The sequence below is a fragment of the Hyperolius riggenbachi genome, chromosome 9, assembly GCF_040937935.1.
Source record: "Hyperolius riggenbachi isolate aHypRig1 chromosome 9, aHypRig1.pri, whole genome shotgun sequence".
NCBI classification, from domain to species: domain Eukaryota; kingdom Metazoa; phylum Chordata; class Amphibia; order Anura; family Hyperoliidae; genus Hyperolius; species Hyperolius riggenbachi.
Genome location: NC_090654.1, coordinates 29,161,598 through 29,184,532, shown reverse-complemented (window position 1 = coordinate 29,184,532; position 22,935 = coordinate 29,161,598). Strand labels below are relative to the sequence as shown.

At 47.5% G+C, this 22,935-nt stretch overlaps 1 protein-coding gene across 2 annotated transcripts in view; it reads left to right on the top strand.

The window, feature by feature from the left end:
- The window catches only part of KCNN3 (potassium calcium-activated channel subfamily N member 3), a 196,268-nt gene that overhangs the window by 86,750 nt on the left and 86,583 nt on the right, over positions 1–22,935 (top strand). For both annotated transcript variants that reach the window (XM_068252282.1, XM_068252283.1), the window contains exon 2: positions 9,939–10,034. In XM_068252282.1, coding sequence (XP_068108383.1) covers positions 9,939–10,034 — 96 coding nt within the window. The remainder of the gene's footprint in view (positions 1–9,938; positions 10,035–22,935) is intronic.

Genomic DNA, 22,935 nt, shown 5'->3' with positions numbered 1-22,935 from the left:
ATGGGTAATTAGTGGGTGTTTAGAGGAGAGAATAGATGTAAACAATGGATTTGGGAGGTGATCTGATGTCGGATCTGCGGGCGATCTATTGGTGTGGGTGGGTGATCAGATTGCCTGCAAGGGGCAGGTTAGGGGCTGATTGATGGGTGGCAGTGACAGGGGGTGACAGGGGGTGATTGATGGGTGATAAGTGATTGGCAGGTGATTGACAGGTGATCAGTGGGTTATTACAGGGAAGAACAGATGTAATTAATGCACTGGCGAATTGATAAGGGGGGGTCAGAGGGCAATCTGAGCGTGTTGGCGGGTGATTGGGTGCCCGCAAGGGGCAGATTAGGGTCTGATCTGATAGGTAAAAGTGACAGGTGGTGATAGGGGGTGATTGATGGGTGATTGATGGGTAATTAGTGGGTGTTTAGCGGAGAGAATAGATGTAAACAATGGATTTGGGAGGTGATCTGATGTCGGATCTGCGGGCGATCTATTGGTGTGGGTGGGTGATCAGATTGCCCGCAAGGGGCAGGTTAGGGGCTGATTGTTGGGTGGCAGTGACAGGGGGTGATTGATGGGTGATTGACAGGTGATTGACAGGTTATCAGGGGGGATAGATGCATACAGTACACAGGGGGGGGGGTCTGGGGGGGTCCTGGGGAGAATCTGAGGGGTGGGGGGGTGATCAGGAGGGGGCAGGGGGCAGGGGGGGGGAGATAAAAAAAAAATAGCGTTGATAGATAGTGACAGGGAGTGATTGATGGGTTATTAGGGGGGTGATTGGGTGCAAACAGGGGTCTGGGGGGTGGGCAGGGGGGGGGGTCTGAGGGGTGCTGTGGGCGATCAGTGGGCGGGGGGGGGGCAGATCAGTGTGTTTGGGTGCAGACTAGGGTGGCTGCAGCCTGCCCTGGTGGTCCCTCCGACACTGGGACCACCAGGGCAGGAGGCAGCCTGTATAATACACTTTGTATACATTACAAAGTGTATTATACACTTTGTAGCGGCGATCGCGGGGTTAACATGCCGCCGGCGCTTCCGTATGGCCGGCGGGATGTTACGGCGGGTGGGCGGAGCCAGTTGCCGGGGGAAGCGCGCGTCATCAATGACGCGATCGCTCCCCCGGCATAGGAAAAGGACGCAACGCCCTAAGGCGTATTGCGGTCCTTAAGGCATCCACTTTGCCGCCGCCCATGGGCTGTGGGCGGTCGGCAAGTGGTTAAAAAGAAGTCAACAAGTCAGCTATAAAACGCTTTGAAACAGCTGTAAAAAAGCTGTAGTTGGCCTTTTCCATTGACTATCATTGAAACGCAAAAAGCCAACCTCGGCTGTAAACAGCTTTAATCAGCCTGGTGGTACCGCCGGAGGCTGCCGCTCAGGCCCTGCTGGGCCGATTTTCATGAAATAAAAAGGTGCACACAAAAAAAAATCAATCTCTCTCTCTCTCTCTCTCTCTCTCTCATCTCATGATCAATTCGATAGAAAAAGTAGCATGATTAAGGATTTGTACTTTTTGAAAAGCATGCTTATATACCATAGCTGGGATTTGAACCCAGAACCTAGTGTGTAGTAGGTATCTGTCTTACCCTCTAGACCATGACCCACACTACATGCTAAAGCTGGCGGTAGCATAAACCATACTTCCATTATGATCAATTCGATAGAAAAAGTAGCATGATTAAGGACTTGTACTTTTTGAAAAGCATGCTTATATACCATAGCTGGGATTTGAACCCAGGACCTAGTGTGTAGTAGGTATCTGTCTTACCCTCTAGACCATGACCCACACTACATGCTAAAGCTGGCGGTAGCATAAACCATACTTCCATTATGATCAATTCGATAGAAAAAGTAGCATGATTAAGGATTTGTACTTTTTGAAAAGCATGCTTATATACCATAGCTGGGATTTGAACCCAGAACCTAGTGTGTAGTAAGTATCTGTCTTACCCTCTAGACCATGACCCACACTACATGCTAAAGCTGGCGGTAGCATAAACCATAGTTCCATTATGATCAATTCGATAGAAAAAGTAGCATGATTAAGGATTTGTACTTTTTGAAAAGCATGCTTATATACCATAGCTGGGATTTGAACCCAGGACCTAGTGTGTAGTAGGTATCTGTCTTACCCTCTAGACCATGACCCACACTACATGCTAAAGCTGGCGGTAGCATAAACCATACTTCCATTATGATCAATTCGATAGAAAAAGTAGCATGATTAAGGATTTGTACTTTTTGAAAAGCATGCTTATATACCATAGCTGGGATTTGAACCCAGGACCTAGTGTGTAGTAGGTATCTGTCTTAACCTCTAGACCATGACCCACACTACATGCTAAAGCTGGCGGTAGCATAAACCATACTTCCATTATGATCAATTTGATAGAAAAAGTAGCATGATTAAGGATTTGTACTTTTTGAAAAGCATGCTTATATACCATAGCTGGGATTTGAACCCAGGATCTAGTGTGTAGTAGGTATCTGTCTTTCCCTCTAGACCAGGGGTCCCCAAACATTTTGGGTTGAGGGCCGGGTCAACATACTTCAGACCGCTGGTGGGCCGGAGTAAACATAAAATGATGTAGAAGTCTTTGCGGACCAGACAGTGAAGCATACCCAGGTGACAATCTGCAAGCCAATTGGACAGCAGTGTCACCTGATGTGGAATTGGATTGGAAACCAGCAAAATTTCTGCTTTCTGGCTTCCATGTGGATGGGGGGTGCTGCACTGCTATTCCATATGTGGACCACCAATATTTAAAGATGTAGCTGACTGCATTTATAAGCAATACATTTTCTGTGTGGGGGGCCGGTAAGAAAGCCTTAGGGGGCCACATTCGGCCCGCGGGCCTTAGTTTGAGGACCACTGCTCTAGACCATCAACCACACTCAGGGCCAGGCTTTAGCATGTAGTGTGGTCAGAGGTGGGACAAGGTCCTTCAGCACCCAAGGCTGAGACAGCAAAGTGCGCCCCCCCATCCCTCCCACCCCAGCTGTCACACACTGATTGCTATTACACTAAGAGGTGCCCCAGGGCCCCACCCCCAACACCTTAATCTCTACTTATCTGGCTTGCAGTCGCTGCCATGTATCACCTTTTCTTATTTCTTTCTGCTTCAAACACAATTGGGAATGACAGCTGAATGAATTTTGCACCCCCTCCTACACTGCGCCCTGAGGCTGCAGCCTCTCCAGCCTCAGCCTTACTAGTGGGTAAGACAGATACCTACTACCATGCAGTGTGGTTCATGGTCTAGAGGGTAAGACAGATACCTACTACACACTAGGTCCTGGGTTCAAATCCCAGCTATGGTATATAAGCATGCTTTTCAAAAAGTACAAATCCTTAATCATGCTACTTTTTCTATCGAATTGATCATAATGGAAGTATGGTTTATTCTACCGCCAGCTTTAGCATGCAGTGTGGGTCATGGTCTAGAGGGTAAGACAGATACCTACTACACACTAGGTTCTGGGTTCAAATCCCAGCTATGGTATATAAGCTGTTTTGAAAATCTGCAATTCCCTACTGCATTGGATGGATGGAAGAGGGAGAGAGAGAGATATTTTAAAATTTTTCCGACGGAATTCCGCGGAACTGTCCCGGTATACCGTCGGAATGGAACGGTAACGGAATTGCTATATGTCGGAATGCGGAATTGTGCCGGAAACGGAAATCGGCTATTCCGACCATGCCTGGGCTGGATCAGAGGCGGCTGACGTCAAGATGTCGGCTGACGACCATGACGTCACTCCGCTCGTCGCCATGGCGACGAGGAAGGCAAAACAAGAAGGGCCGCTCATCGCGGCCTTTCTTGTTACTTCTGATTGCAGGAGGCGATCAGAAGTACGCATCAGGAGCGCCCTCTAGTGGGCTTTCATGCAGCCAACTTTCAGTTGGCTGCATGCAATAGTTTTTTTTTTTAATAAAAAAAAAACCCGTCCGGTCGCCAGCCTGGCGATCTTAAAGGGGAACTGAAGAGAGAGGTATATGAAGGCTGTCATGTTTATTTCCTTTTAATCAATACCAGTTGCCTGGCAGCCCTGCTGGTCTATTTCTCTGCAGTAGTATTTGATTAAAACCAGAAACAAGCATGCAGCTAGTCTTGTCAGATCAGACTTATAAGTCTGAACCACTGAAACACCTGATCTGCTGCATGCTTGTTCAGGGGCTATGGCTAATAGTATTAGAGGCAGAGGATCAGCAGGGCTGCCAGGCAACTGGTATTGTCTAAAAGGAAATAAACATGACAGCCTCCAGATACCTCTCTCTTCAGTTCCCCTTTAATAAAACGCCAGGCTGGTTAAAAAAGCTCCGGGGAGCTTCAAACAGCAACGCCCAAAAAAGCTGCTTTAGGTGTGAAAGGTAAAATGAAAGTCTATGGACTTTTATTGGTACTTATCCGTTAGCCGGGCGCATCCTCTAGGTGGCGACAAAACTCCACCAGAGTTACATCTTTCCCTACTATCCATGGCGGCCTGGAGGGGGAATAGTAATTAGCGCCACCTGCCGGATGCGCCCGGCTAACGGATAAGTACCCTTTTATTTTACCTTGGAAACCGCAAACTATGGTCTTGGCTGTAAAACGCAGAAACTAGCCTCTAGTTTGAAAGAGCCCCTAAGGCCCCGTTTACACTTAAAGGGAACCTAAACTGAGAGGGATATGGATGTTTCCTTTTTAACAATACCAGTTGCAGGGCAGTCATGCTGAGCTCTTTTGGCCGCAGCAGTGGCTGAATCACACACCTGAAACAAGCATGCTGCTAATCCAGTCTGACTTCAGTCAGAGCACCTGATCTGCATGCTTGTTTAGGGGCTGTGGCTAAAAGTATTAGAGGCACAGGATCAGCAGGAGAGTCAGGCAACTTGTATTATTTTAAAAGGAAAAATGTATATCCTTCTCAGTTTAGGTTCCCTTTAATCAGTTGCTCTCAGTTATAATTGAAAGGACAACTGATTTTCAAAGTAAGTCCCATGTTTTCCTATGGCACAGTTCACACTTAACGCGTTTTAACTGAAATCTTTTTCATAATGCACTGCTATGGACAAGAAAAAGAAAACCACGTACCAACTGATTAAGTGTAAATTGGGCCTAAGCCTCAGGGATCCAGCGCTGGGACCAACAAAAATACATCCCAAAAGGATGTTGGCTGTGGCGCAGTACCACCTGCAATATTTACCAACTGCGATCCTGCGCAGGCGCAGTGGTGGCTTTCTGATTGGGCTCAGGCAGAAATAGCCAGGCCCAGTTGGGTCCGCTCTGCTGCGCAGTCGCAAGTTGCCTGTGCAGTACAGTGGATCCGACCCTATGGTAGGGATTAGGTTACTTTTCCGTTAGCCGGGCGCAACCTCTAGGTGGCGATAATTACTATTCCCCCTCCAGGCCGCCATGGATAGTAGGGAAAGATGTAACTCTGCTGGAGTTTTATCGCCACCTAGAGCTAACGGAAAAGAACCGGAATTAGATTGTGAGCTCCTCTGAGGACAGTCAGTAAGGCTCAGTGCACACTGAGCGGTTTTAGGTGCGATCCGCCGGCCGCATCCACATTGGCTAATGTATTTCAATGGGATGGTGCACACCGGCGGTTTGAGGTTTGCAGAAGCGTTTCTGCCTCAATGTAAAGTATAGGAAAACCGCAAACCGCTTTGAAAAACGCTACTTCAGGCATTTTTGTTACAGAAGCTGTTCAGTAACAGCTTTTACTGTAACAATATGTGTAATCTGCTACACAAAAACGCTCCAAAACCGCTAGGTATGTTTAGAAAACCTCTTTAAACATACCTAGAATCGCTCTGAAATCAGCTCACAAAACCGCTAGGGTATTGCGGATCTGCTAGCGGTTTTGGTGTGCACTGGGCCTGACATGACTTTGTACTCTGTAAAGTGCTGCAGAAGATGTCAGTGCTATATAAATACATAATAATAATATGGTAGGACATTACACTATGACTATGGTAGGAATATATTGTGAGCTCAGTTGAGATGACTTTGCATACTGTAATGGACTGTAAAAATGTGTCAGTGCTATAAAATGTACAATAATACTGCAGTGCAGTGCAGGGTCCCTTAATTAGGAGCAGATTTGGGCTGAAATGAAAAACTGCAAGCAGAAATGACACCTACTCACCAGCTCTTTTTGTGCAGCCTTGAAATGAAATCAATTCAGCTTCCAAACCATTCCCTGCAACACTGCCTGGTGGAACCCAGATGCAGCAATCACCCAGCACAGGTGTACCTACCAACAGGCAGACTGGAGTGACAGCACAGGAAGAGGGTGTGCAAGCTGAAAACTCTTTCTGACAAGTACAGGGGCAAACACAGAATTTTCAAGGGGGGGATTCCTGAAAGGTCTCCCTCAGCCACGCGCAATACAGTATAATAATATGGTAGGACATCATGCTGGGTACACAATGCAATTTCCCGTCCGACTGACAACGGGATCGATCAGGAGCAGTTTGGATACAGATAATAATGAGAACAGTCAACATTGGTAATGAAGGGGAAAGTGAAGCATTCACACATCAATGCACAGGGCTGTGCTCAAACCTGGCCCTGTGCTCTCTACACACGCTGCTGCTCTATGCTCTGTACACACACTGCTGCTCCATGCTCTGTACACACGCTGGCGCTCCATGCTCTGTACACACGCTGGCGCTCCGTGCTCTGTACACACGCTGGCGCTCCGTGCTCTGTACACACGCTGCCGCTCCGTGCTCTGTACACACGCTGCCGCTCCGTGCTCTGTACACGCGCTGGCGCTCCGTGCTCTGTACACGCGCTGCCGCTCCGTGCTCTGTACACGCGCTGCCGCTCCGTGCTCTGTACACGCGCTGCCGCTCCGTGCTCTGTACACGCGCTGCCGCCCCGTGCTCTGTACACACGCTGCCGCTCCACGCTCTGTACACACGCTGCTGCTCCACGCTCTGTACACATGCTGCTGCTTCATCCTCTGTACACACGCTGCTTCTCCACGCTCTGTACACGCGCTGCCGCTCCGTGCTCTGTACACGCGCTGCCGCTCCGTGCTCTGTACACGCGCTGCCGCTCTGTGCTCTGTACACGCGCTGCCGCTCCGTGCTCTGTACACACGCTGCCGCTCCACGCTCTGTACACACGCTGCTGCTCCACGCTCTGTACACACCCTGCTGCTCCACGCTCTGTACATACACTGCTGCTCCATGCTCTGTACACACACTGCTGCTTCATGCTCTGTACACACGCTGCTGCTCCTGCTCTGTACACCCGCTGCTGCTCCATGCTCTGTACACACGCTGCTTCTCCACGCTCTGTACACGCGCTGCCGCTCCGTGCTCTGTACACACACTGCTGCTCCGTGCTCTGTACACACGCTGCTGCTCCGCGCTCTGTACACACGCTGCTGCTCCACGCTCTGTACACACGCTGCTGCTCCATGCTCTGTACACACGCTGCTTCTCCACGCTCTGTACACGCGCTGCCGCTCCGTGCTCTGTACACACACTGCTGCTCCGTGCTCTGTACACACGCTGCTGTTCCATCCAAAGTCAACTGTAGCAGGGAAAGAAAGGGGGCAGGGCTGTGAGTTGCAGGATACCTGCAGATATTCTGGTGCCCAGACACTGCATCGGCCCTGGTCTGAGGGGGGATTCTGGGCAGCTGTAATTTCTTTCCCCCCCCCCCCCTGCGTTTGCCTATGAAATAGTCCTCAGAATTCATTTTGAACCTCTAGCACAAGGCAGAAGGGACTAGGGCCCATATGCAATTGGTTTTTTCTCCTGTGTTTTCTCCTAAGTGATAAGTTTTAATCTTCTATTTAGAATAACTTTTCAGCACTTTGCAATTAAAAAAAAGTACCAAATAGTAGGTGGGAAAATACTATCAAAATGATTTTAAGTATTTTTTTTGCTTATTGGTGATTAAAAAGGCATTTTATTGACAAGTTTGAAAATATCACGTAGGAGGAAACTCAGGAGAAACCGTTAATTGCATATGGGCCCTGGCCTCTTTTTGATGGGAGGCTGAACTGGGTGCTTATTGAGTAGTGCAATTGGGTGCAATTTAAAAGGGACCTGAAGCGAGAGGTATTGAGGCTGCCATATTTATTTCCTATTAAGCAATACCAGTTGCCTGGCTGCCCTGCTTACCCTCTGCCTGTAATACTTTTAGCCATAGCCCCTGAACAAGCATGCAGCATATCAGGTGTTTCTGACATTATTGTCAGATCTGCCAAGATTAGCTGCATGCTTGTTTCTGATGTGATTCTGACGATACTGCAGCCAGATAGATCAGCAGGGCTGCCAGGCAACTGGTATTGTTTAACAGGAATTAAATATGGCAGCCTCCGTATACCTCTTACTTCAGTTCCCCTTTAAATGCAGCTGAATTGCAGCAGTAATAACACCACGCGTGTCAAGCGCTGACACACTGAGGTGCTACAGGGCGGCGGAGGAACACGACATGTCAGGTCTGAGCACAGCTGCAGCTGCACTCAGGTCTGGCTCCATGGAGGGGGCCGCCTGTCTAGCACTGGTACTGAGAGCTAACAAGTGCCTAACCGGTGCAGGAGAGCAGCTGACAGGCGCTGAATTCACCTTTGCCTGTGTGAAAGTGGCCTTAGGGCTTGTTCACACTAGGGGGCGTCTTCAGCCTTTTTGCAAGCACAGGGGATTTTCAAAATCGTCCACAAAACGCTTGTGCAATGAATCTCTATGAGAAGGTTCATATCAGCGCATTTCGTCTGCTTTGCGCTCCGCAAAGCGGTGCCTCTACCATTTTTTGGGCGTTTTTGCTCTAACGGAAGGTATAGGAAGAGCACTAAACGCTAACAAAATCGCATTATCCATTGTTTGCGTTTTTAAGAATACATTGGAGTGGAGCGCCGGGAGGAGAAAAATGAAAACCGCTGGCGTCAGCGATTTCGTTTTTAGATGTGAACAAAGTCTTAGAGTGTAAGCTCCACTGGTGTAGAGACTGATGGGAATGGATCAGTGATCTCTGTACAGCACTGTGGAATATGTCAGAGCTATATAAATGTGTAATAATAATAATAGTGTGTGACTGTGGTGAGGACATTAGAGTGTAAGCTCCTCTGGTGCAGAGGAGGCTGGGAATGGAACAGTGATCTCTGTACAGCGCTGTGGAATATGTCAGAGCTATATAAATGTATAATAATAATAGTGCAGTGTTCTCCCCAGGCTCTTTTAGCCGGGTGCTCCACCCGGCTAGATTTGATGACCACCCGGCTGTCATCGGCTCACTTCCTCACCTCCTCCTATGCTGTAAGCAGAGTTGCCCTGCATTTTCAACTTGACCCACCCGGCTACTTTTTCATGCCACCCGGCTACTATTTCATGCCACCCGGCTGGAAAAAAATTCTGGGGAGAACACTGCAGTGTGTGACTGTGGTGAGGACATTAGAGTGTAAGCTCCTCCGGTGCAGAGACTGATGGGAATGGATCAGTGATCTCTGTACAGCGCTGTGGAATATGTCAGAGCTATATAAATGTATAATAATAATAGTGTGTGACTGTGGTGAGGACATTAGAGTGTAAGCTCCTCTGGTGCAGAGAGTGATGGGAATGGATCAGTGATCTCTGTACAGCGCTGTGGAATATGTCAGAGCTATATAAATGTATAATAATAATAATAGTGTGTGACTGTGGTGAGGACATTAGAGTGTAAGCTCCTCTGGTGCAGAGACTGATGGGAATGGATCGGTGATCTCTGTACAGTGCTGTGAAATGTGTCAGAGCTATATTATAAATCTCTAACAGCAATGGGATAAAATCAAAGAAACCACATTAATATTGCTTGATTTGTATCTCATGATTGTGCAACTAGTCACCTAGGTGTCAGTTAAAAAAAATTCTGGAAGGAAATGTGAAAATATACAGGAAGGCGTCATGACAGCAGAAGTGCAGCGTAATCTATTACAAGGTCTCACACTGTCATCTTCTCTTGCAGGACTCCATGTTCTCACTGGCCCTGAAATGCCTTATCAGTTTATCCTCCATCATTCTGCTGGGACTCATCATCGCCTATCATGCCAGGGAGGTGCAGGTAGGTGGTCCTGGGACATCCCCAATTAATTGCTCGAAAGTATGACTGCTCCAATGTGCTTCAATTCCTTTAACCAACCCATAATTATCTACTCTCTACCTGTAGCCATGCTGTAATCTCTTTCTGTAACCGTCCCATAATCCCCTGCTCCTCACCCATAATCCTTTGCACCTCTCCCATAATCCTCTGGGTCTCCCATAATCCACTGCTCCTTTCCCAAAATCCCCTGCTCCTTCTGTAACCATCCCATAATCCTCTGCTCCCCCGTACTTGAATACACTCCATAAACCCTGCTCCTAACTGCCCATAACCATAACCATCCCTTAAAGAGAAATCGTAACCAAGAATTGAACTTCATCTCAATCAGTAGCTGATACCCCCTTTCCCATGAGAAATCTTTTCTTTTTCTCAAACGGATCATTAGGGGGTCTATATGGCTAATATTGTAGTGAAAACCCTCCCACAGTGTGATGTTACGACCATGGTGTTAACAGTTTCCTGTCTGTGAACTTTATTGCATTGTGGGAAATAAGAGCTGTTTCCAACTGCCAAAAAAGCAAGCAGCATCTTCTTCCCCTGACATCACCTGCCAGCAGTAAAAATGTCACCATGTGATAAATGCCAGAATGTAAATCAGGGAGAGGACAGATTTTACAATGGCGAAACACTGACTAAATCATTTATACATAATTATTGTAAGAATGAAGCACTTTGGTTATTAAATTATTTTCACTGGAGTTCCTCTTTAATCCCCTGCTCCTCCCTACCTGCAACCACCCCATAATCCCCTGCTCTTCAGTTACCTGTTTCCACCCCATACTCCCCTGCTCCTCACTATCCATAATCATCCCATAATCCTCTGCTACTCACTGCCTGTAACTATCCCATAATCTCCTAATCCTTACAACCCATAACCATCCCATAATCCCTTGTTCATATTACCATTATCCCTTGCTCTTCACAGCCTGTAACCATTCTATGACCACTCCCCTCTACCTGTTCCGATCCCATAATCCATTCCAGTGGTTCTGGAGGTGTGTTTGACTTTTAGGGACAACAAAGGGATGATTTGCATATTCAGAAGTGATGCATTGTGGGACACCTCATATGCTCACTCCAATCTGAATAATTGCAAATTTGTTTTAAAGGGGCACTATGGCGAAAAATGTTAACATTTAAAATATGTGCAAACATAGACAAATAAGAAGTAAGTTTCTTCCAGAGTAAAATGAGCCATACATTACTTTTCTCCTATGTTGCTGTCACTTACAGTAGGCAGTAGAAATCTGTCAGAAGCTACAGGTTTTGGACTAGTCCATTTCTTCATAGGGGATTCTCGGCAAGACTTTTATTCTTTATAAAGATATTCCCTAAACAAGATTTAAACAATGATGCTGGCCGGCTTCCCTGCTCTCTACACAGTTTTTTGGTAGTTGGAGAAAGCAACTGCCATTCACTAAGTGCTTTTGAAAATAAATAAATCCCTGAGAATCCGCCATGAAGAGAAGGACTAGTCCAAAACCTGTCGCTTCTGTCAGATTTTTACTACCTACTGAGGGTAACAGCAACATAGGAGAAAAGTAATTTATGGCACATTGTACTCTGGACAAAATGTTATGTTTGCACATATTTTAAATTATAAAAATTTTCGCCATAGTGCCCCTTTAAGAATGCAAACTTCTGTGATGTATCTCTAGTAAGGGGGCTTTTTGGTCCTTTTTAGCCCCTTACACACTCCTGGGAGTTCTGCTTCGCCATAAGCTTGCTGGGCAATTTGTTGTCTGCGTTAAGGGATAGTCACTGAGAAGCAAATAATTCTGTCTTGCATGCAAATTTAATTCAGATTGCATGCAGCTTTCGAATTGGGCCAATCACAGTTGTGAGGAATTGACTGGCCTAGTCTCAAAAATGTGCAGGCAAACCGGAACTAACTGCATCTCGCTGCCCATCTCTATCCATGCTGGCCAAAGATCATCGTAGCAGTCAGTAAATTCTGACTGGCGTCACCAGGCATCTGATAGCGATGCCATATTTGTCTGTCCTGAGACAGGAAGGCCTGACCTGCTCTGGGGAGAATTTGGCCTGATGGCCCTCTCACCACTGTCCCGCCATCAGGACCTCAGTGTCGCTATTTCTCTCTGTACTGCGGCAGGTGTTGGCCACGTGACCGATGAGCGTGCGGCTGGAGCCCGTGAATAATCGCACACAGCTGCGCTCTGCGTTATATATAGCCAGGCATTGTTTGTCAGAGTCCGACTGTCTGCCAAGCTGCTATCTCCCTCCCACCCGCCGCCTGTTCCTAAACGTACCCTTCGTCTATCCCCCTGTCACCGCTGCATGTTCCCCCCCCCCCCCCCCCCCTAACATACACACACACTCTTTCCAAGAAAGCATAGAGGGGCACCTGCCAGGCACACATTTTATTTTTATAGCGGAAACTTTGCTTTATTTCTGAGGCTGTATTATTATTATTTTTATTTATATAGCGCCAACATCTTTCGTAGCGCTGTACATAGTACAAAACAAAAACTGGGGAACATGCTGTATATACATGAAAAGTAGGGATAGTCAGAATTGCCCATTTACGCTTCCGCGGAAAATCCGCTTTCCGCCATTGCCGATTACTGCTACCGATTCCGCTTTATGCTACCAATTTCCGATGTGGATTTTGGTGAAAATTTCCGCCGACTTTCACATCGATTTTCTCAAAAACAACAAGGTCTTCTTGAAAAAAAATGTTTTCCTCTTGTTCCCACTCTTTTGCTTAAAGGGAACCAGTGAGAAAGCACCCTCATGTATTTTACCATATATATCAGTGGGAACATTAGAGAAAACACCTACCTTGCTTTCTGTTTCATTCTTCTCTGCTCAGCCTGCTTCTAATCAGCCCTGATAAAATCCCTGACTGAGCATTCAGTCTGGCTTTGTTCAGGAATCTTTATAGCTGAGTCTGTCTTCTGTGCTGTCTTTTCAAGCCCAAGCCTGCCCCCTTGTGGCTCTGCTCAGGAATCATTATAGCTGAGTCATTGTAGCAAAGCCAGACTGAATGCTCAGTCGGGGATTTTATCAGGTCTGATAAGAAACAAGCTGTGCAGTGCAGAATGAATCAGGGTAGGTGTTTTCTCTAATGTTCCCACTGATCTATATGGTAAAATACATTAGGGTGCTTCGTCTCTGGTTCACTTTAACATACCCTGAAAATTTGGTGTTTATAGCTCCTATGGGGGTTTTGCTATTAACCTCTAAAGTGGGCAACATACTGCATATCGGTAATGCGGATTTTCCACATTTTACATTACAGTCAAGGGCCGCCGACTTCAGCGGTTAAGAGCAAAGCCCCCGTAGGTGCTACAAACACCAATTTTTCAGGGTATGTTAAGCAGAATGTTTCAAAAGGACCTTGTCGTTTTTCAGAAAATCAATGTTGAAGTCAACGGAAATTTCCGAGATTTCTGTGAAAATCTGCCTACCGCACTTGTATTACCGATTTCTGATGCGGAAATGCAATTTCCGATCAGAAATTGTATCCAAACGAGCATCCCTAATGAGAAGCTTGAGACACTGTACAGTCATGACATCCAGTAATACAAGTACAAATACATACATTGTTAATGTGTATGGGTTGAGATATCATTAAAATTGGTACGCATTCATATTGCAGTAAAATAGGAAGCAATAGGAGGAAGTCCCTGCCCTTGTGAGTTTACAATCTAGAGGGTAGTGGGGTGGAAAAAATAGGGAAGAAAACACAAGGGATGGGGGAGTGAACTTACAATGCTACATATAGCAAATTATTGGCTTGTCTGAATAGGTGTGTTTTAAGAGTGCATTTGAAGGTTTCCAGGCTCGGAGCATGACGGACAGGTTGTGGGAGAGAGTTCCAAAGGAGAGGATCTGCTTGTGAGAAGTCCTGGACACGCAAGTGAGGGGAGGTGAACAAGCTAGGGGATAAAAGGGTCTCCTGTGAGGAATGGAGGGTCCGAGCAGGGAGGCATCTGTAGTCATACTTCCACCATGTCAGATGGCTAAACTAGATAGTTTATCTATATTTCACGTGAAAAAGAGGTTTGTATCGTCCTTCAGTGCTTTGTGAATTGATGTCTGATATTTATTAGCCATATGGGATATTTTATATTGGCACTACTTTGCCAAATGCTCGGAAACACACTGTCATTAAAAAAAAAAAAGCACTGTAGTGACATATAATAAAATCATAAATACACTTCCTATATCCATGGACAGATTTGAGACAAGGCCACAAAGGCCATGGCTTTGGGCGCCAGGCAGCAAAGGGCGGGGAGCGGTCTGGAACATTAAGGGAGTTAAACTGCCAAACATGTAAACCGCAGTCACAAACCCAGTCTGTTACTGCCTTGATTCCACAGGGGCGAGCAGTGGATTACTGGTCCTGTGCTCCCCCCATCCTGTGCTATGCTCCCCCCAAGCACACAATGAGGGGGGGGGGAGTACAGGACCAGGGAAGTACACAGGATGGGGAACACAAGATGCGAGCACAGGACCAGGGGAACAGAGGGGACAGGGGAGCACACCGGACAAGGGTGCACATGTCGGGGTGGTTGGTGGCAGTGGGCCTTGGGTGGTAAAATATCCAATTTCAGCCCTGCCTAAGTCTATATATTGGTATGTAGCCGTGCCCTCTCAGTAATGCTAAATATGGCCAATTACCATACATACGGGTGTAAAAGTGTAAAAAAAAAGATTGGTTGTACAGAAGATCAAAAGTGTTTTTTGTTTTTTTTTCTATTTGAGCAAAAAATCTGATCAAATGTCCGTTTTTTTCCTAATAGAATACGATAGGGAGTGACTGATTTATCTGATCAATTTTTATGAAAAATGGAATAGTGGGGGGGTAGGATTGTCACTTTCTTTATTGATAGATCCAAGCAGGTTTTTTTCTTCTGAGTTTTCAATAATTTTTTTCATAATTGGGTAAATTGTGTGATACATTGGTCAGATTTTTCAAATGTTACATACAATTTGATTGTCATTCTCAGAAATATTGGGCTTGATTCACTTAGACAAATAACGTGCCTTATCAAAGTTAACACGCCTTATCAGAGTAGCATTCAAACTTATGCCTGGTAATTGGCAATGACGAGAGCTCTACTCGTCCTGCCCTGAGCCCCTGCCGGTTCGTAGCGCTCGCTGTGCTACTCTGATAAGGCGTGTTAACTTTGATAAGGCGGGCTAACTTTGATAAGGCATTCTATTTGTGTTAGTGAATCAAGCCCATTGTATGGTGTGTGGCCACCTTTAGCCTAAGCTGGTTAGCTATGGGTAATCCTTCACCCAGAGCATTCTGGGATACCAGGCATTCTTTTCGCTGGCTTCGGAATTCTCAGTGAACAAACATTCCGCAGAGCTGCACCTGACAGGACTAAAATGTCGCCACCGTTGATAAATTTCACGATGTAAGTCAGGGAGAGTAAAAATTGTACTCATCCACCGCTTCTCCAGCCCTATCCCACTTTGTCAGTCCCTTTCACTGGCGCCAGTTACACAAAGGATACAACTGAAATTCCTGACTCTCGCCTACAAACACCTAGCCCAGATACAATCCTACACGTAATCTCCGCTCTACTAACAATATTCTCCTATCTTCCTCTCTGGTCACCTCTTCTCACTCCCGCTTACAAGACTTCTCTCGATCCTCTCTCAAACTCTGGAACACTCTCCCTCAACACATCCGCCACTCACCCACACTTACCCTTTTTAGGCACAACCTGAAAACTCACCTCTTCAGGCAAGCATACTCTCCTACCTGGGACACTGCTCACTGACCACCATTTCTACCACCTCATACACAGCTTCCCTTTACCTACTGTCATATACCTTAAACTTATACCTGTAGACTGTAAGGCCTTTTGGCCAGGGCTCTCTCCCCTGTTGTCTCACAATGCTGTGTAATGTGAGTACATACCTCCCACCCCTGTGTAAAAATATGTAGGTGATTTGTTCACTGCATCAGCTGCAATCCACCATTGTCTTGTATTAACTGTTGTATTGTTTATTTTGTATTGTTATACCCTGTATGCTGTTGTACGGTGCCACGGAAGATGTTGGCGCTATATAAATCAATAATAATAAGAATGTTTACTTGAACTGAAAAAAAAGATAAGTGAAAATCATAGGTAGTTTATTTTTGCATCATTGCATATAGTCAGGTAAGCCAGTACACCCTGCAATGTACAGCTATCTAGCTCCATGCTTCCTGGGTAAGACTCAGTACTTGTCAGCACCCCTAGTAGCATTCACCAAACACTGAGCTCTCAGATCTGGTTGGAGTGACCCTTTAACGCTTTAGCAATAGAGTTATCTTGTTTGAGATTAGTGCACTGCTTTGGCAGAACTCAATGTGCTGTAAATTCTTGGAATGCTTTGATGTCTCTCTGCTACTAGCAGAAAATAAAGAGAAAATGAAAGCACAAGTCCTCTGTTATTGTCTCACACTGCCCCCTAGTGACAAGTGGCCATAAATACACAATACAGCCAGGGGCAGCGCCAGGTGGGTGCTTTGGGTGCTGAAGCACCCCCTAAAATCCTCCAAGCACCCTATTAGCACCCCCTAAAAAAACAGGTGCTGATCTGAAATAAAAAAAAAATAAACATTCGTACAGCGCCGCTCTGTTGCTTTCATTTTTCCCAGGCACTAGTCCAGCCCTAGCCCCGTCTAGCATGCCACTCACGCTGCTGTGATCTGCTCAGGCTCCCCCCTTGTTATGTGCGCCGCAGTTGACGCGATTGACGTCAGACGTTCCGTGTGCAGCACAAGCTGACGTGATGTCACTCGGCCAGGCAGCATATAACTGCCGTGTGGTGTCGGCGTGGTGAGGGCGGAGCCGTGGGTGTGAGGAGAGAGGGAGCCCGGACGAGAGCCGAGCAGCGAGAGAGAGACCGTCAGTCAGAGCCTGGACTGGAGACAGAGAGTGGAGAGGTCTGGAGTCAGAGAGAGGAGAGCCAGTCCCATTGTGTGAATGAGGGAGGTCCAGTTCAGCGAGGGCATCGTGCGGGCGGGGGGGGGGGGGTTTGGGGCCCCTTTTGCGGGGTCATCATCATTGCCTGCCGGCTCTGCCTACTACTATATTTATATAGCAGTAACCTCTTATCAAGCACTTTACAGAGTGCATAGTCAGGTTCTCGGAAGAGCTCACAATCTAATCCGACCATACTCTTATATCCTACCATATCATTATGTATTTATATAGCACTGGAATATACTCCAGCACTTTACCACGCCCCTCTTTTGTTAACCACACCCCTCTTTTTGGCCACGCCCCTCTTTTTGGGACACACGACGCAACACCTAGCCCCCCCTTCATAATTATACAGCACCTGCATAGCACCCCCCCAAAACAAGTCCTGGAGCCGCCACTGAATACAGCAGAACTAATTAGAAGCAAGGAAACGTAAAAAAGAAGAAATTAAAAAATTTACGAAAATAAATTGGGCTGGAGCACTTCCAAGCCTCTAAATAAATTGGCTGTTTTAAAGGGCTGGAGTACTTGAAGGTTATATGGAAACGAAGTAAGGCTGTAAAGAGTTATATAAATAGAGCTTTAGTCTGAAGCATCAGGATGTGCCAAGACCTTCAGGAAGAATAGAAGTGTTCCTGTGTGAGAACACGGTGAATGGGTACATGACGTCTGCCTGTGCCAGGCTGTCGTAAATTAATCTGCCTGTAATTAGCTCCTAGGGTGCCAGCAGGAGACACCGGCATTGTGGGTAAGCCATGGCTGCCTTGGGTATATTAGCACGGCCGCAGCGCCAGACAGATCCCGCTCGCTTGTTTATAAACCGAACATGATGACCGGCCCCAGCGTCACAGCAGAATAATACCGCCCGTATAGGCTGCTGTGTAATCCGGGGATCATCCCTCTGTGCTGGGATATTTGGCACATGGAGAGCGATGACTCCATCAGCTGGTAGAGATTTAAAGGAGACCTTTACAACTGAGCTATTTTATTAAGGGGGGTGCACTATTATGGTATTATTATGAGGTAGAGGCCTGCATGGGTCTAATTTTTCAGACCAGCAACAGCAGCCCTGCTACCTGCACTCGACTCGCAACCCGCTTTCTGGCTAAGCTGGTACCCGCACCTGACCCACAGACCCACTACCCGCACCCAACCCGCAACCCGATGAAAATCAAAACGGGTGCCCGAACCCGACACGCATTTTGGGTAACCCGCAGGTACCCGACCCGATGCAGGCCTCTAGTTAGGGGTGCTGCTTGGTCCAGGAAAACCAAGCGGTCACTTGGGGCCTCACCCACAGCACACAGACCTCAGATCAATGGCAACGTGAGCAGAGGGTAGAGTTTGGCTACCTATACTGGGGTGGCTATCTATACTGGAGGGAGGGGATGAATTGTTGGCTACCTACCTATACTGAAGGGCTACCTATTTTGGGGGGACACCTTTGGCTAACTGTTCTTACGGGAGAAGGAACCTCTGGTTGATGACCGATGGGGGGGAGGGGGATGAGACACCGGTATAACTAGAGGGGAACAGCAGGAATCCCACACAGACACAGGGAGAACATGCAAACTCTGTGCAGATAGTGCCCTGGCTGGGGTTCAAACTGCTTACTTTGCATTCCAAAGCAGACGTTACTTCCCACAATGCAATGAGGTTCACAGACAGGACCATGGTCACGACATCACACGGTGGGAGGGGCTTCACCACAATATCAGATATACAGACCCCCTCTAATGGTCTATTCGAGAAAAGGAAGAGATTTCTGGTGGGAAAGGGGGTATCAGCTACTGATTGGAATAAAGTTCAATCCTTCTTCCTCGTTAAACGAGGTGCGGAGTGAACCTTTATTTCCCTCTAAAATGCAGATCTGGAAAACTCCTCGTGGATGCCGTGCGTACCCAGCAGCTGCCGTTTCGGAGGTGTTTACAGGACTCCGCAGTTTTTTTATTTTTTATACAATCCAGCGCAGGCAGCATGCCGCGTCCGCCCACCCTCCGCACAATGCCGCTGTTCTGTATAAAAGGCTTTTTCAAACAAGCCAGTTCCATCTAATTCTAGTACGAGATTGTTCTGAAGGAGCTGCCAGGACAAAGCCTCCCCGCCACGATCGGATTCCTCGTACTGTACGTCCGGGGGGAGGGGGGTAGGATTTCCCGAGCCGCCGCTGGGTCTTGTATAATGTGGCGTAGGTGTAACCGTGGATGGGAAAATTACCTGCTTTATCAACTCTTCCAGGCGTTCTGGCGTTCAATAAGGCTCTGAGGTACGAGCAGTGAGAGGCCTGCGGATGCGGGAACACTAAGGGGGGATTGCGGCGGATGTGTGAGATCAGGAGATGGAAATGGTCAGGTTGTCACCACTCAGAGGGTGACAAGGATCCGTCAGTACGCAGAGCACTGATATCACCGTTTAAAGTGAACCTGAGATCCATACTTACCTTACCCGGTAGCCTGGCCAAGTCACGATTCGCAGCACATGTTCGCCTCGGGTGTGCGCACAACCATGTACTACTGAGTAGGTGCAGAACGATTCCGGTGACGGGAGCGCGACAGGGCCGTGCAGGCTTTGGAAGACTTTAAAGCGGTATCGTCACCATAAAAATAAAATTTCAACAGCAACTGGTCTGAGTGTATTAAGTGATAAAGATGCTAATCCTGCATTCACAACTTTTTCTGCTGTTATGATTTGGAGTTATCACATACTTAAGGAACACTGGCCCTTTAGAAGTCGTGCCAAAGAATTGCATGCTGGGGGTTCTTTTTATCTATAATCTATTTCTCCTCTTCCCTTTATTTCCCTGCCAGCTTCTTATCTGAAACCTAATCCCCTACTCACTTGTGTTTACAAGCAAGGCTGAGGCGACTCAGCGATTGGAGGAGACAAGAAAAAAAGTAAAGGGCAGAAATGACATCACGAGTTAGCCTTAACTGTGGGCAAAAGACACGGCCCCCACCAGGAACAGAATTCTCAGCATTTACTATATAACATTCACTGAAATCAAAACGTGGACAGTATAATACATGTGTTATGTAAGTAGATCAAGTATTTATCTACTTATATATGTGTTTTTTTTCCCCTGGCATAGTATGGCTGATCCTACCGCTTTAAGAAAAAAAGCCATGGTAGCTGTACCAAGGGGACGGGGGGGAGGCTGGCGTTTTAGACATTAGTGAATTACAGGCCAGCGGGTGAGTGATTATCCTTACCACCCGCAGAACCTTGCAGCAGTAATAAAGAGCCTTAAATAGACTCAGAGATGAGTCATAAGGCCGTTTTTTACTTACCCGGGCCTTCCGCCGGCCCCATAAGCACGGATGCGTCCCTCCCCGTCCTCCTGCTGTCTCCCGTTCAGTCGCGGTGAGCACCGGTAATAGTCCGGGTCTACTGCATATGCGCATGCCCAGAAGACCCAGACTGGCTTTGACTGAGCCCGTTATCGAGGCTCACCGCGGCTCAACGGGAGACAGCAGGACGGCGAGGGACGCATCATTGCCCGGGTAAGTAAAAAAACGGCCTTCTGACTCATCTCTGAGTCTCTTGAAGGCCTGTATGTTCTACATGATTTTAACTGCGGGTTTTTTCGACAACCTTTTTTTTTTCGGGGGGGGGGGGGGGGGGGGGATAATGACCACGAGCCGTCACATGCTCCGGCAGGTAGGAAGATGGATTGGGTAACCTCGTTTGTTGGAAGCCGTCGCTGTGAGGTAAGTATTAACCTTTACATTACAGGCTCTGTATCTTTCACCAATGGTCCATGAGTAGACTACACACATTGTTCCTTTATGTCCCTTAGAAGCCAGACACACAGTATATACAGAACTGCTGAGATAGAGGACATCTTTAGCCTAACTATTTCACAGCCTCATAGAATCTAGCTGGCAGACAGCCGTTTCAGGCTGCTTTGGTCTTAATCAGTGCAAGGTGTGGATTGGATGTGGCTCTAAGGATAGGACTTACGTCAGCGGTTCAGTGGTCTGCCCAGGCATGCTGAGGACAACCAGAACCACTAGGGGGGGCCTATAAGGAATATTGGACTGGTCCTCTGTAGGAACTATTGGAAAGCTCATCTAGATTCTGTCTCTATTGCCTTCCTCGGGTTTTATTAGCCATTTTCTTGCGACGATCATGGCGACGCTCGCACACGCTGATGTATTAATGATAATAAATGAGATGTATCACTTTATTTGCTCTTGGATAACGCAAATAAATTTGTTTTATGGGCTTTTGTCGTGCAGCAAAAGCTGGCAGAACGGGCCGTAAATAATATGTGGTGAGACGCTAGGCCGGGAGCGGCTGACTTGTGAAATGAATTGTGCCCTGCCTGGGGAAGCAATGTCGCCAGTGCCGGCTTCTTTCCTCTGCCGCGGGCTAATAGAGATGTAACACAGACCTGGCTATTAAAGGGTAACCCCACCCAAAGTGGATATTGGTGTGCTTGGTGGAGGCAGGAGGGATAAGCCAACTCATAGCATCTTCTATCATGCAGAGTTTTATACTTACCTTGTGGGGTTTTTTTCGCCTTCCTCTGGATCAACAGGGATATGTGAGGGAGCAGGCTGGTGTTGTACTTTATACTGGTTGAACTTGATGGACGTATGTCTTTTTTCAACCAAATAACTATGTAACTACCTCCTGGAGGATCCAGCGGTGGGCCTGTCCTCACCCTGACCAAACAGCTTCCTGTTTCATAATTAAAGCCACGGCATGTAACACACCTTTCAGAGAGCTGGGCCAGTCACTCCTGTCAGTCCTTCCTGCCCATCGTACCAGTCCTTCCTTCCAGTCTAGTCTGCTACCCTGCTAGTCCTTCCTCCCACTCTGCCCTGCTAGTCCTTCCTCCCACTCTGCCCTGCTAGTCCTTCCTCCCAGTCTACCCTGCTAGTCCTTCCTCCCACTCTACCCTGTTAGTACTTCTTTCCATGCTACCCTGCTAGTCCTTCCTCCCACTCTGCCCTGCTAGTCCTTCCTTCCAGTCTACCCTGCTAGTCCTTTCTCGCCTGCTACTCCTTTCTTCCAGTCTACCCTGCTAGTCCTTCCTTCCAGTCTACCCTGCTAGTCCTTCCTTCCAGTCTACCCTGCTAGTCCTCCCTTCCAGTCTACCCTGCTAGTCCTTCCTCCCAGTCTACCCTGCTAGTCCTTCCTTCCAGTCTACCCTGCTAGTCCTTCCTTCCAGTCTACCCTGCTAGTCCTCCCTTCCAGTCTACCCTGCTAGTCCTTCCTTCCAGTCTACCCTGCTAGTCCTTCCTCCCAGTCTACCCTGCTAGTCCTTCCTTCCAGTCTACCCTGCTAGTCCTTCCTTCCAGTCTACCCTGCTACTCCTTCCTTCCCGTCTAGCCTGCCACCCTGCTAGTCCTTCCTTCCAGTCTACCCTGCTAGTCCTTCCTTCCAGTCTACCCTGCTAGTCCTTCCTTCCAGTCTACCCTGCTAGTCCTTCCTTCCAGTCTACCCTGCTAGTCCTTCCTTCCAGTCTACCCTGCTAGTCCTTCCTCCCAGTCTACCCTGCTACTCCTTTCTTCCAGTCTAGCCTGGCGACCTGCTAGTCCTTCCTTCCAGTCTACCCTGCTAGTACTTCCTTCCAGTCTACCCTGCTAGTACTTCCTTCCAGTCTACCCTGCTAGTCCTTCCTTCCAGTCTACCCTGCTAGTCCTTCCTTCCAGTCTACCCTGCTAGTCCTTCCTTCCAGTCTACCCTGCTAGTCCTTCCTTCCAGTCTACCCTGCTAGTCCTTCCTTCCAGTCTACCCTGCTAGTCCTTCCTCCCAGTCTACCCTGCTACTCCTTTCTTCCAGTCTAGCCTGCCGACCTGCTAGTCCTTCCTTCCAGTCTACCCTGCTAGTCCTTCCTCCCAGTCTACCCTGCTAGTCCTTCCTTCGTCTACCCTGCTAGTACTTCCTTCCAGGCTAGC